At 36.6% G+C, this 12,587-nt stretch overlaps 1 protein-coding gene across 1 annotated transcript; it reads right to left on the minus strand.

Annotated features, from left to right (window-relative positions):
* Window positions 1-744: 744 nt before the first annotated feature.
* On the minus strand, window positions 745-12,380 carry LOC124163095 (protein arginine N-methyltransferase 1). The gene is made up of 6 exons (XM_046539895.1): window positions 11,934-12,380; window positions 11,418-11,728; window positions 8,366-8,553; window positions 4,174-4,397; window positions 3,013-3,372; window positions 745-1,110 (listed from the first exon to the last, which is right to left on the minus strand). Exons 1-6 carry the CDS (start codon window positions 12,247-12,249, stop codon window positions 998-1,000), a joined length of 1,512 nt encoding a protein of 503 aa, XP_046395851.1. The 5' UTR covers window positions 12,250-12,380; the 3' UTR covers window positions 745-997.
* Between the last annotated feature and the right edge of the window lie 207 nt (window positions 12,381-12,587).

The raw sequence follows: 12,587 nt of genomic DNA on the forward strand, positions 1-12,587 counted from the left end.
CCTGTTATATCTATATAATATGAAACCCCTCAAGGAGCCAATAAACACCCATACAACATAGGGTGACTATACATACATACTCTGAAATTTTTTATAATGGTATAGCATTATGACATTCCAGTTTCAGGATATTTAAACAGATGTGCATATTGATAGCAATACCAATGATATAGGTAGAATGTATTTGGGGGATGCCAGTAACAGCTTAGTAATTTGAGAAATTGGGAAGGGTGGGCAGGGAAGGCTACAGATAAATTCAGGGTTGGAATAAACTTGCTCGTAATGCAAAGGCGTCAAAAAGACAATGGCTTAATATACCATCTTACAGATAGAGTGCTTTAATTGGAAGTGCTCTCCACAAAGCACTCATACAGGGTTCAGAAAGTCTCTGAAAAATCTCCACCACAGCAGAGCTTTGAACCCAAACCCACAGTGCGGAAAGCCATCACTAGCCACTACACCAACTTGATATCTGCAATACCTATGAATGAGCTTCATAAAAATACATCAATGTTTTATAACCTATTTAATACTGACTTCAGTCAGAAGGGACATCTTTACAATTCAAAATGAACTTGATAAGAGGAATAGCCTCTTGTTTACCAATTCAAATCAGATATAAACCTTACAAAAAGAGGTGGTTAACATAACTATTTTTAGGCATATAAGAGAGATTAGAACTCATTTAGATCCATCCATCACCAGAAGGTAGTTTTTCATAAGAATAATGACATGCATAGAAAATTAAGCTAAAATTCTTTTATTTGTACGACCAGTAAAAATATAAGCAATATTTTAAAGAAACATTAGCTTTAAATATTACATTCAAGCTTTTGGACATGAAGCCATTATCTCTTGCACATGAATGATGATGAAATTAAAGAATCAAAAAAATAAGTGCACAATGATTAACTTCTGTTTAGACATTGATATGGAAATTGATTTTAAAACTCAGCATCAAAATTTAAAACTTATCCATACACGTTACGGCCACCTATCAATTGAGATAGTAAACTTTAGCTTTGTGACCTTGAAGAGCTATGGTAATCTTTAGGGCACGTGGATTTTTTGCTTGACGGCTACATTCCAAAACTCCATTGACTTTGCTCCCTGAAAAATAATCCAATGAAAGTAAATTCAGATCAGTTGCATCACATTGTACTAAAGAATATAAATTAAAAATAACAATATATAACACCAGAAGGTGTATGTTTATAAATTAGTATGATCGATTTCAAAAGTTGAAGAATTCTATCCATTTCTTTTCCAAATTTTGTTTATGTCCATTGATCACCATTATATGCTAACCTTCGCTTCAAAATTAATTACATAGCTTCATTTCAAAGCCTAAACAATTTCCTTCCAATTATTTCAGTAAGAAATGGGGCAGGAATATTAATATTTGATGAAATCTATGCATTCCCGATAAATTTCCATCAAAAGATTAAATATTCGACCTATCAACTTCATTCATACCAGTCATATTCTGTTGTAAGGCTGGTTTTCATGAACCATGCATCTGTGGCTGCTCTACGTATGACAACGTATTCACGAAGCTGAGGACATTTAAGTCCTATTTACAATATCACTAAGTTCACTGAACTAAGTTTTGAATTTAGTCCCTTGAGATTTTGTTCATAAAATGATTCTGAGAACAATACCCCATGTTAAAATTGTTGTTATCTGTTTGAGACATTTCGTCAGCTCATTTCTAGGCAGCATGGAAGAAGCTGTTTTGGCTATGGTAAGTCTGCCCTCAGTGATTTCAGAAAGTTGCAGAGAAAAAAATTCTTCATCCCCCAAAAAACTATCAATTGTCGGAAAGGAATTTCTTATGGCACAGAACATAAGTTTGGGCATGAAATTCAATTATGAAAGATTTAAAAATTGAAGATCCCCTAGGTCTTCATGTTAAATAAGTTGCCATCACATCTAATGATTTTAAGATATTGAGCTGATCTAAAATTTGAGCTCTGAAAGCAATATATTGATTAACAGAGGCTCATTCTGTTATAATAATCATTAAAGTACATTTTGTCCCATGTCCTATGAAAAATTCCATCATGTCTGCAGTGAATACCCAGCCAGCACATGCAATAAGTTCGCTTGAAGTAAGAATGAAAATTTCATGGATAGTGAGCTTCTTCAAGCTTCTTTTGTGTCATCTTCAACGACGGAGGCAAAAGCAGAAAGAGATGTGACTGAAAAATGGAAACGTAGTTAACGAAGATACAGAACACTTTCCCCACTCCTTTTCTCGCATCACAACACACAATGGCAGACAGCATGGCTATGGCTATCGCATCAGCCAGAAGTCCATAAGTTATGCGCATCTCAGCGCTATTGGGTAGAGCAGTAAAAATAAGTCAAATCAGCACTCTACAAATTTGTACAAAAGTAAAATTCAAATTTTTACTGAGTGTACCTATTTGACACTCCATAGTGAGAGGAGATAATCTAAACAGAGTGCAGAAGGTAAATGGTCACTTTCCCTCACACCCCTTTTTCCCTGCAGGTGGTTGAAACAGAATCGCCTGAACCAAAGACTGATTTTTGAGCAAGTGAGACAAACTTTTAACAGAGCTTTACTCCATCTACATCCTCTTTTTCCATCTTCATCTCATCCAATAAACATACATCTCATCTCATCCAACATCTCTAGATAGCATTTTCTTACCCCTCCTTTGATATCACATTCTTCATTCTCCTTCATACCAATATCCCAAAAGCCATGAGCCCATAGCAATTCTCTCTCCCCATCATTCATGGCTCATCTCTCTTCAGTACCACTCTCCTTATGAGACTATGACCCAAAAATATTCCCAAGGCACTGAGGAATCAAGGTTTGTTGCACTATCTCCAATAGGAAAGTAATATTTCTGACCATAAAATTCATCATTTGGTGCCCAAAAATTTTTCCATGTTAACTTTTGAGGTATTTTTGTTACCTGTAAACACTCATCAATGCATCATATTATTTAACAACAAATCGGAATTCCTTAAAATACCTACCAGAAGTGAGTGGAATGGGCTCCTCAAGGAGGAACAATGTTTGCTTCCAATGTGTGGCAGGTGCCAAGGGGGAAGTGGATAGAATGACAGGAGAACTGAGATCAAAATGGACATCGAAATATCCAACGAGGGCAGTGAGGGAGCCATCACGTTCTGCTACCAGCTCAAACTCAGATGAGAAACAGGCATCAGCTGCAGTACAGCTATTGAGGTCTAGGGAGAGCAATGCTGAAGATGAGGTGAACACTGCACTGCTATTCACAAGTTCTACCATTGCTTCCTTGGTACACTCCCTCTGCATACAAGACATTTTGAACCCATACACATCTGACCAGAAAGCCAGCAATTGACTGTGACGATCTGTAAACGAAAAATTAATAAACATAATTAGTATTTGACTTACCATAACTGTAATGTTTAACTGGCAATGACAGTTCTCACCATGCCATGTAGGCAAGTCTGACCAGCTACCACGGGACTAAATCACAGAAGATTTCTGATGCCATACATGACCAGGACTAATTATTTAGGCACGCATCATGTCATGACCGAAGAGGTTACTGTGATCGCAATACTTTAAACTAGAGTAAAATTCACATTAAATTCATTTGCAATGATATTGTGTCATCAACCAAAAGTACTCAACTGATAAAAATACTGATGGCATCACAGTAAATATGAACAATAACACAAAGATGGTCAAAGTAAAGATGAGGTAGGAATTTAAAGGTCAGTTGAAATTGAATGTCTGGCTGCTCTGTTTTTTTTCACAGAGTAGGCAATAAGAGGGAGAACAAAGGCCAAGTTCCAATCCTTACATTCCACGATTAACGACACCACTCAGCTTTTTGCAGGTAAAGCATTTCTAGCTGTGATTCAATCCAAAGAATTATCCCTAGTACTCTATCATTTTCCAAAATACTCTCACTACAATAAAAGTTGCCTCTATTGGACAGTCACATTTTCCAACGCTAAACGCATTTTTTCATTAACTTCACATAGCATTACAAGTACTCCCTTGGGTATATCATAACAGGAGGATTAAGATTTATCAAATGTAAATTCAATAAAGCTGATTAAAAAAAATAGAGTTGGAAGGGATTAAAAATACAAATAACTACATATTTAAAATAGATGTCGGCATAAATGGACAACACTCACCTTCATCATGGACTCCGACAATATGCAAGGAACAGCGATTAGGAAGCATCAAACCACCCTTTGAAAGATACTGATCCCGAGCCATGAGAACCGAGTCCAGCATCCCTTCGAAGAGAAGGAAATATCCCATCCACTCTGACACAATAATATCCACTTTTGGCAAATCTTTGAAGTCCTCCAGGCGTCCTCGCAAAACCTTAATCTTCTCTTCATGGCCATTCTCTCTAGATAAGAGGAGAATTCCAGCCGGGATAATAACAGACTAAAATCATGCGACTTAAAAATACTATCCAGCAAGCACTAAGACTATGAATCAACACTGAAGGAATACAATTTTCTCGTATTGATAGCATCTTAACACATTCAGTGCGGATGACATATATATATGTCATGAGGGCTTTTCCACTCAGGCGGATGACATAAATGTATGTCTTCGGGAGTACGTTTTTCCGCTGGTCACTAGGGTGCTCCGAGCGCGCCTAGCGTTACTTTTTCACCCTCCCGCAGTTCGGGATTGACCTTACACCATTGCGGAAGTGTCCGTTTCTAGTTCTACGTGTTCCTTCATTTTTAGTGTTTTTTTGTTTACTTTACTGCTGTTTTTGGAACAATTTGGCAGGTTGAGATTTTTCTTTTCATTTCCTTCGTCTCTTTTTCATCATTCTTATCGTAAATATCATAATCATGTCTTACATATGGATTATTTTTTTTAATTTGTTTTTTTACCTTCATTTTTAATTTATTCATATTTTATGCGCTATCACAAAAATTATGATTAGACTAACTTTTTTTATTAAAGATATTTATCCCCGTTTCGTACTCACTACATTATAAAAAAATGATCTTAGTGCAGTGCTTCAGTTAATGATGTTATATTTGAATTTCTTTTGCTAGGAACATTTTTTATTAATGCAAATTACTTTTATCCTGGGTGTTTATTTTTGGTTCTTTTTCCTACTTTTACGGCATACTTTCCCATTTGTTTCCCTACGTCAATTACCAATCCTCTATTCATTTCGATTTTATTTCATTTTCTGAGTTATTCATACGTGTTGGGTTAGTTGCAGATTTTCTTCCTTTTCATAAAAAAATAACATATTAATGGCGTATGCAACACTGCATTACATTATCTACAGCATTGGTCTGTATTTTTTTACTCGTTTATTTGTTTCCTTAGCTTTGTAAACGAAATTGCGGAAAAGAATAGACTCAGAGGTATTTTAAGCATTACGGCATTAAACCATTATTTATTCCCTTGAAATAGTATTTTTATCTTATTTTTTAATTTATTCATATCTTATGTGCAACCACAAAAATTATTATCAGACTTAGTTTTTGTTAATAACGTGTATTCCCGTCTCAAAACTTACTATTTTATTCCAAAATGTTTCCATGCGGTCCAAAAGGTCGTATTTTATACTTAATTAATAATTTTAAAATAATTAATGCAAATTACGTTTTTTTTACATAATTTGGGTTTTTCCTAATTTTACGGCATATTTTCTCAGTCATTGCTCCGCATCAATTACTTGTCCTCTGATCATTATGGTGTTTTCATTTTGTAGGTCATTAATTCATTCTAGTGTTAGGTACAGATACAGTCTTAGTTTTCATAAAAACTAAGGTATTAATCACATATGCAACACTCCATTATACAAATTGTACTATTTTGCTGGATAATTTTTAAGGCTCAAGGTTGGAGTCCCTCCCTACCAGCGGCACTCCCAGGGATTATTTTAACTTGCAAATGATATTTTCTTTGAAATAATCCTCTCATAGACGGAGAAAAATGCAGAAAGTATTTTCCTCCGAAATCCTTCACCAAGGGCCTTCACTAAAGGCATAATGGATTGGAAGCTGTTGGACAGGGAGAACTGGAAACTTGGCTGGGCCTTCTTCTCCAAATGGGCGCAATTAGGGTTAACACGATTTTTAACGATTGGAGGTCAGAATTAGTGTGAGTACCGATATTCGGGAGAAAATGTGCCGTGATAGGTTTTTAGGAATGATGCAGGCTCTTCATTTCTCCGCTAACCGTGAAGGCATCCGTAGGACAGTGACAGCAATTTGCCCAGAATGTGAAGGTCAACCAGGGCTCTGTCTAAGGCCTTGCTTTCAAATATATCATAAAAAATTGTGAGAATTTTTATTGAAATGTTTCAATTTTGCAATAACGCTGAGGTTTAGAACAGAAACATAGATTAAAAAAAATATTTATCCCATAAATTTATATTTTTCTTGCCGTTCATTGTGTGTTCTACTTCTGTGACTTGAAAAAATTAAATCTACGGCCGTTGAAACAAAAAAAATACACGTAAACACCTATTCCAAGATATTTCCGCCATTAACCCAAGGAATCAATGGTAGAAGAAGTATTATAAACGGAAATATGAAAAGTTCACTCCTTCATACAAGGAAAAATTGCATGTGTGTAATGCGGGTTGCGTGAATTCTCAATTACTGGTGACGGGTGGCATACATGTATGTCATTAGGGTTTTTTACAATTTGCTTGAAATAGAAACAAAAAAAATTGCAAATTCTGTAGTATTACTTCCAAGACCACCATTATGAAGGAAAATCACCCATCCGTCACTGGAGGTTTCGGTGAAAATATCATCCGCATTGAATGTGTTAAAATATACAATTTTCAAATATCATTGACTTTGGACTTTTGGTCATATGGGCTTAGTTTAACCCTTTCGCACCAGACCTTCGTTGGGGGAAATTCTTCCTTTATACGATTCTCTTGAAAGTTTTCTTTACTTCCCTGTATGAAGCTTTTTCGCATTGACTGAAGGCAGTGGTTCCCTCCCTAACCATTTTTGGACCCAACTCAGTGGGGTGCCGATCCCTTTCCTCGGCTTGTCCCAGACCCTAGAAGGATTAAAAACCCCTTCCAAGAACGAATCCGTGGTCAACTGGCTAAAATATTAATGCAAAATATATGCAAATATTTGTTGTTCGCATCGATTTTTTTACATTCAAAATGAATTTTTTTTTCTGAGCGTGCAGAAATTTTAAACTAAGTTCTAACGTTGATATAGACGGATTAAGTATATTTACTAGTTGTTCTTTAACTCCGTTGATATTAACATTAGAATTCTGTTTGAAATTTCCATGTGGTCAGCAAATAAAGATGAATACATTTATCGCATTGGATTTCAAAAGTAAGCAACAAATATTTTTCTGGAAAACATACTGCAAATAACAGTAGTTGACCACGTGGAGAGGATAGGAAGGGTTGACCTGAGCATCCGAAGAAGGGACTGGGCTCGTGCTAAGGCGGATGATGAGGGGCGACCGCATCCGTGGGTCTATTGTGTCCACCATGGTCACTTTTTTCGACCTGTGCCGCACAGGCACGGCATTCGTTGGTTAGGGTAGGAAAATTCACGCCGCACAGGTGTGGCATTCATTTTTATGGAAGAAAATCCTCGCCCCACAGGTGCGGCATTCGGCGCGTAAGGGTTAATTGTTCTGACATGCAAATATACAAACATATGTATATGTGTAATATTTCTAACCCTGCCGCGTGAACGGCGGTGAAATATACAAGAATTGCCATGAAAAAAAAACCCCTGGATCGGGAATCGAACGACGGACCTTTGCCTTTCCAGGTTAGAAATATTACACATACCGCTTTGTGCGGCTTTAGCGCAGGGTTGAGGCTCTCAACCGGTTGTGGCTTCTTGGAAGTCCTTTCTCCCTCGGGTTGCCATCCTTGATGGACTGCAAGGGCCTAACATCTAGTGCCATGAACCTCGGTATAATAGCCATGGGACTTAAAGAACCTGGATAGCGTAGTGGTCTGCGCATTGGCCCGGAAAGCCAAAGGTCCGTGGTTCGATTCCTGGTCCAGGGGAATTTTTACTCATGGCAATTCTTGTACATGCATATGTAATTAAATACCCCAGCATGAAAGTGGCTAAGCTAAAGAAATCTAAGCTGTCTATATTTTTAACCCAGGGATATTATGAAACTTACATTAATAGAGACTCTGAGGCCAACAGGAGTCAATAAGATATTGGAAACTACTGAATTATGAAGAATAGCAATGTCAAAGGTTTTCAACCAATAGAATAATATTCACTTCAAAATGATTACAAAACATTCACACAAAAATTTACCAAACTTCATCAACAAAAAAGAAAAATTGTGGTGAAAATAAGATTCGAGAATGGAGTTAGATACCTGATAATGTCCATGGCAGAGTAGGCAATTTCTGATTTATCAATGGCAAAAACTTTAGCTGCTCCTGCTTTTGATGCAAATAGAGAAAGGATGCCAGTTCCACAACCAACGTCAAGAACAACTTTTCCATTGACTGCATCTTTATTTTGATAAAATGCAGCTTGATATGCTTCGGTTCTTGATTTGTCCTAAAGAGAAAAAAAGCAAACTTAAACTGTAAATGCCTGGTAGTCATAAATTCTTCAATTTCTGTGTAATCAAGTTAAAATCATGCATTGAAGTATGAAAAAAAATGTAAGAATTCCAATCCCAAACTACCACATTTGCATTTAAATAAACGCTTTAGAATGTACCCTTTCTGTAAGCTAGGGTTAACCCAGCGGTTCCCAAACTTTTTCTTTCTGCGACCCATTTTAGCCCATACGTTTTAGCCGCGACCCCCTAAAAATGGTTGTCTAAGTTTAAGTACATAGTTCACTTTATTATTCGTATAAATCTCGCGACCCCTTTCCGAACGGCCCGCGACCCCCAGTTTGGGAACCGCTGGGTTAACCTGATAATGTATTTTAATAGCTGATAACATAATGGTGCACCAGGTAGGATGCCCTATTAATACACATGTAAAACTGTCAATGTCATATGGAGCTCTACCATAACTGAAAGAAAATATTGGAAGCATAACATTTGCTCTATCTTTAACCTCATTTTAACTCTTTAACACCTTCATTTAACCTATAACCTTGGTTGCTCTTCGATGAATGTTTTTATTTCACCAGTCTATCAAACAAATTTTGAAAAATTATTGATGAATATATTAAACCCACTTATCTGGGTCTCAGACTCATTATCACTAAGAGGTATTGCATACCACCAAAGAACTACAGAAATTAATGATTCGCCTTCCCCCTTAAAAAACGGCATTTATCCTGTAGGTAGCATATCCTTATCCCTGTAGGTAGCATATCACAAAAATAAATACCATTTCATTTGGACATTATGAAAATTCTGCTCATACACATTATATTTTTAGGAATTGCAAACTTTTGCCCCAACAGGACTAAGATTTTGAAAAATTTATTAAGAGAAACTTGAGAAGACTATGCAATGGTATGCTGCCAACAATCAACTTCTCATTGGCTCAAGAGAGAAAAAGAACAGGCTGTATTGAACAGAGAGCTCAAACAAACAAGCAAAGAGTAGATTCCAGGGCTGTAAGACAAGACACCAAAAATGACCAAGAAGGTGTACAAAGGGAGATCAGGTAAGAAACATTGCGATCAGAGCCCTATTTCTCTGAAACAGTATTATGGCCTCAGTATATGATACATTAACACATAAAAGTTAAGGTACAAATGCACATATACAAGAATGAACATGAAAATGAACCATGTAACTATCTAACTTGTACAAATGCATGAATAGAAAATAGAATCTGTTCCAATTTGGTTCATGTCTCTTCACATATTCTGACCTGGTCTACCAAAATTGTGCATTCACAAATTAACTTGTTTGTGTGCATGAACGTTTCATGTTACTAGGATTTAAGAGTTGATTGAAGTATAAATTTTAAGTTGGAATCAGCATGTTCTAAGAAAGACTAAGAAAAAATCAAGAATGGTGATGGAGGGGAGACTGGAGAGAAAGTTAGGATAAGATCAACCCAGCTTTTTTAAGGGCATGTTGACAGATTGATATCGTGAGTTGGAAGTGCACAATAATAAAACTCAAAAGAAAAAATTGAGGCAGAGCATGGGAGGCCTATATGCCTCATAGCATAAGGGTATTTGAGAAAGAAGAAGAAACAGAATAACCCTAGCAATAAGGGCTTCCCTAAGTGAAAGAGATTTTGCAGGCTCCAATTAAAAACTTTATTAATACCACACAGCTAAAAGCCACGTCAAAACCATCTCTAACCCCCTTAATCTCCTCCTCCCTCACTCAATAATCTTGTCGTGTAGTGGGCATGGATGAAAAGAGCATGGAAAAATTTAACAATGACGTGAATAAATATGTATCGTGCAGTGTAGCAAATAAAGTATTTAAGCAGTTAATAATTAGTAGTGCAGCCTCCAAAATTTCTAACATTCTCGTTGGAATGATTCCACTACATCTCACCTGTAACAACTACTTTTATTAAGAAGGGCATTCCATATAAAGAAGGACCTCCTCACAGCTAAGGATACAAGTGTAGAAGTAAAGAAATGAGACACCAGAGCTGGAGAACGATTCTTTCCGGCAGTGACATAATGACACTGATCGTAGCTGAGAAATCAATAGTAGATGCAAAACAAACGTGAGGTTACCAAAGAATGATGATGAATTAATGGAGTGAGAAATTAAGAAGGCTAAAAAGCGTAGGACAAAAGAGGTTACTTCTAAAAACTCAAATAAACCTTTATCAGCCACAGTATCAGGCATGACGACCTGTGATAAGTTGTTAAGGATGTAAAAGAGGAGACATAGGCAGATATTAAAAGGATGGCTGCTAGCCGAGGTGAGTGGAGAGCTGTATCAAATCTATATTAAGATTGGTGACCTATATCAAGTTTATGATAATTATCTACCCTCTTGATTGGATATCAATAGCAATAAGTAATAGTGAGATTTCATCTTCTCAGAATAATGCCTAGAATAGATACTGATGTGAAGCACCCATGACCCATGTATCTAATAGTTCCTTAATAAAGGACAGTAATTCCTGTCTCCATATGGCACATAATTTAACTTAATAAAAATCAGAATGTCAAGTTCATATCAGATAAAAACAGGAGTTACTATTTAGGTCTCTTACTATTTTGGCGATTAAAAGAGAATAACGTTGAGTTTGGGATGGTGAGTGAGCTCAAAACAAACATAATGGATAGCAAAACGGCATCGCATTAAGATATTAAAAGAGATTCATGTTTAAAACAAAAATATTGGCCATTTGGCGACGCCACAAGAAAATAAGAAGACATTTACCCTAAAAAGCAACATCGTAAATCGGATAGCACAAAACATATGATTCCAATAGCACGGTTATTGATTTCAAAAACAAGTCCATGAAACTCACGCTTAGCATTTCATGATGAATTCCAAAATGAGCATATGTGCCGAAATAGCTGTCGTCCTCGTCGTCATCGCACTCGCCGGAACCTTGGTGAGGCTTCTTCTGCCTGGTGTTCTTTTCTACTTCATCACCACCTACTAATCCCTGCATCACTTGACGCATTTCACGAACGGCATCGACCACTGCCACATTTCCTTGTTTTACCGACTCCAATTCCTTCTTTAACTCTTCTATTTCGGCTTTGAGGATTTCTTCCTTAGGCAAAGATATTACCTCTGCGTCACCATCTGTTTCTTCAGGCAGATCTTCAAAATCTTTAAAAATAAATTGAAGGACACTAGTTAAAGACAGAGGCACATACGAATTTCCACTTTCTAAAATCAAGTAGATAAGAATTTCCAAGACAGCACACTAAATGAAATGCTTTACCCTTCACAGGGCAAACATTGCTAAATTTTGAGAAACAAGCTTCTAATGAAAAACTACGTATTAAAATATAAATGAAATATGGAAAAATACCTAACATCAGCCAAGGGTCATCCGGAACGCTGGGTTTCATGTACTTGTCGTCTTCCCACAGAGGTTGAGTACACTTCATTACCACAGAAGGCTGAGCATGTACGGACCGTATGAAGTTTATTAACTTTATATAAGAATAACAATCCATCTTAAACTTATGCTTCAGCCTAGATAAGTTGAATTGGTGGTCCGTTTTACAATGAGAAACAGCATATTCCAAACTTGGCTGCTGCTGGCCGCAGAAAATACATGATATGAAGACGGTTTCTTTTTCGTCAACTTCATCCCATCCGTCTGAGTCACTATCCATAGACATATCGCCTGATGATTTTAATCCAGTCAGATTTTCACAGCAATAAAGACAGTACTTTCAAAATAATAAAGTAAACATTGATCACAGCCGTCAATCACCATGCCATGTGTTTCAAAATTTAAATGCCTGCCAAAAGACGTACGATATTTTAATGCGGCTGCCGCCATATTAGTTTCTGCGAAGAGCGAAATTTAAATTAGCGAAAAAGACATTATGCAAGTTCAATCTACAATTATCTCGCTGAAATTTCGCCGCCATATTATTTACCATCCCACAAATACGTAAAAGTTACAATTTCCTATATTTAGAATACATTACAAAAGTTCAAGGAATAATTTTTC

This window comes from Ischnura elegans, chromosome 7, assembly GCF_921293095.1.
Source record: "Ischnura elegans chromosome 7, ioIscEleg1.1, whole genome shotgun sequence".
Classification (NCBI taxonomy): Eukaryota; Metazoa; Arthropoda; class Insecta; order Odonata; family Coenagrionidae; genus Ischnura; species Ischnura elegans.

Coding starts and splice junctions, on each gene's coding strand:
- LOC124163095 (XM_046539895.1), bottom strand. CDS start 12,249: ATGTCTATGGATAGTGACTCAGACGGATGGGATGAAGTTGACGAAAAA. Junction 11,729..11,933: donor TGACCCTTGGCTGATGTTAG/GTATTTTTCCAT, acceptor TTATTTTTAAAG/ATTTTGAAGATCTGCCTGAA. Junction 3,373..4,173: donor TGTCGGAGTCCATGATGAAG/GTGAGTGTTGTC, acceptor TTTCGTTTACAG/ATCGTCACAGTCAATTGCTG.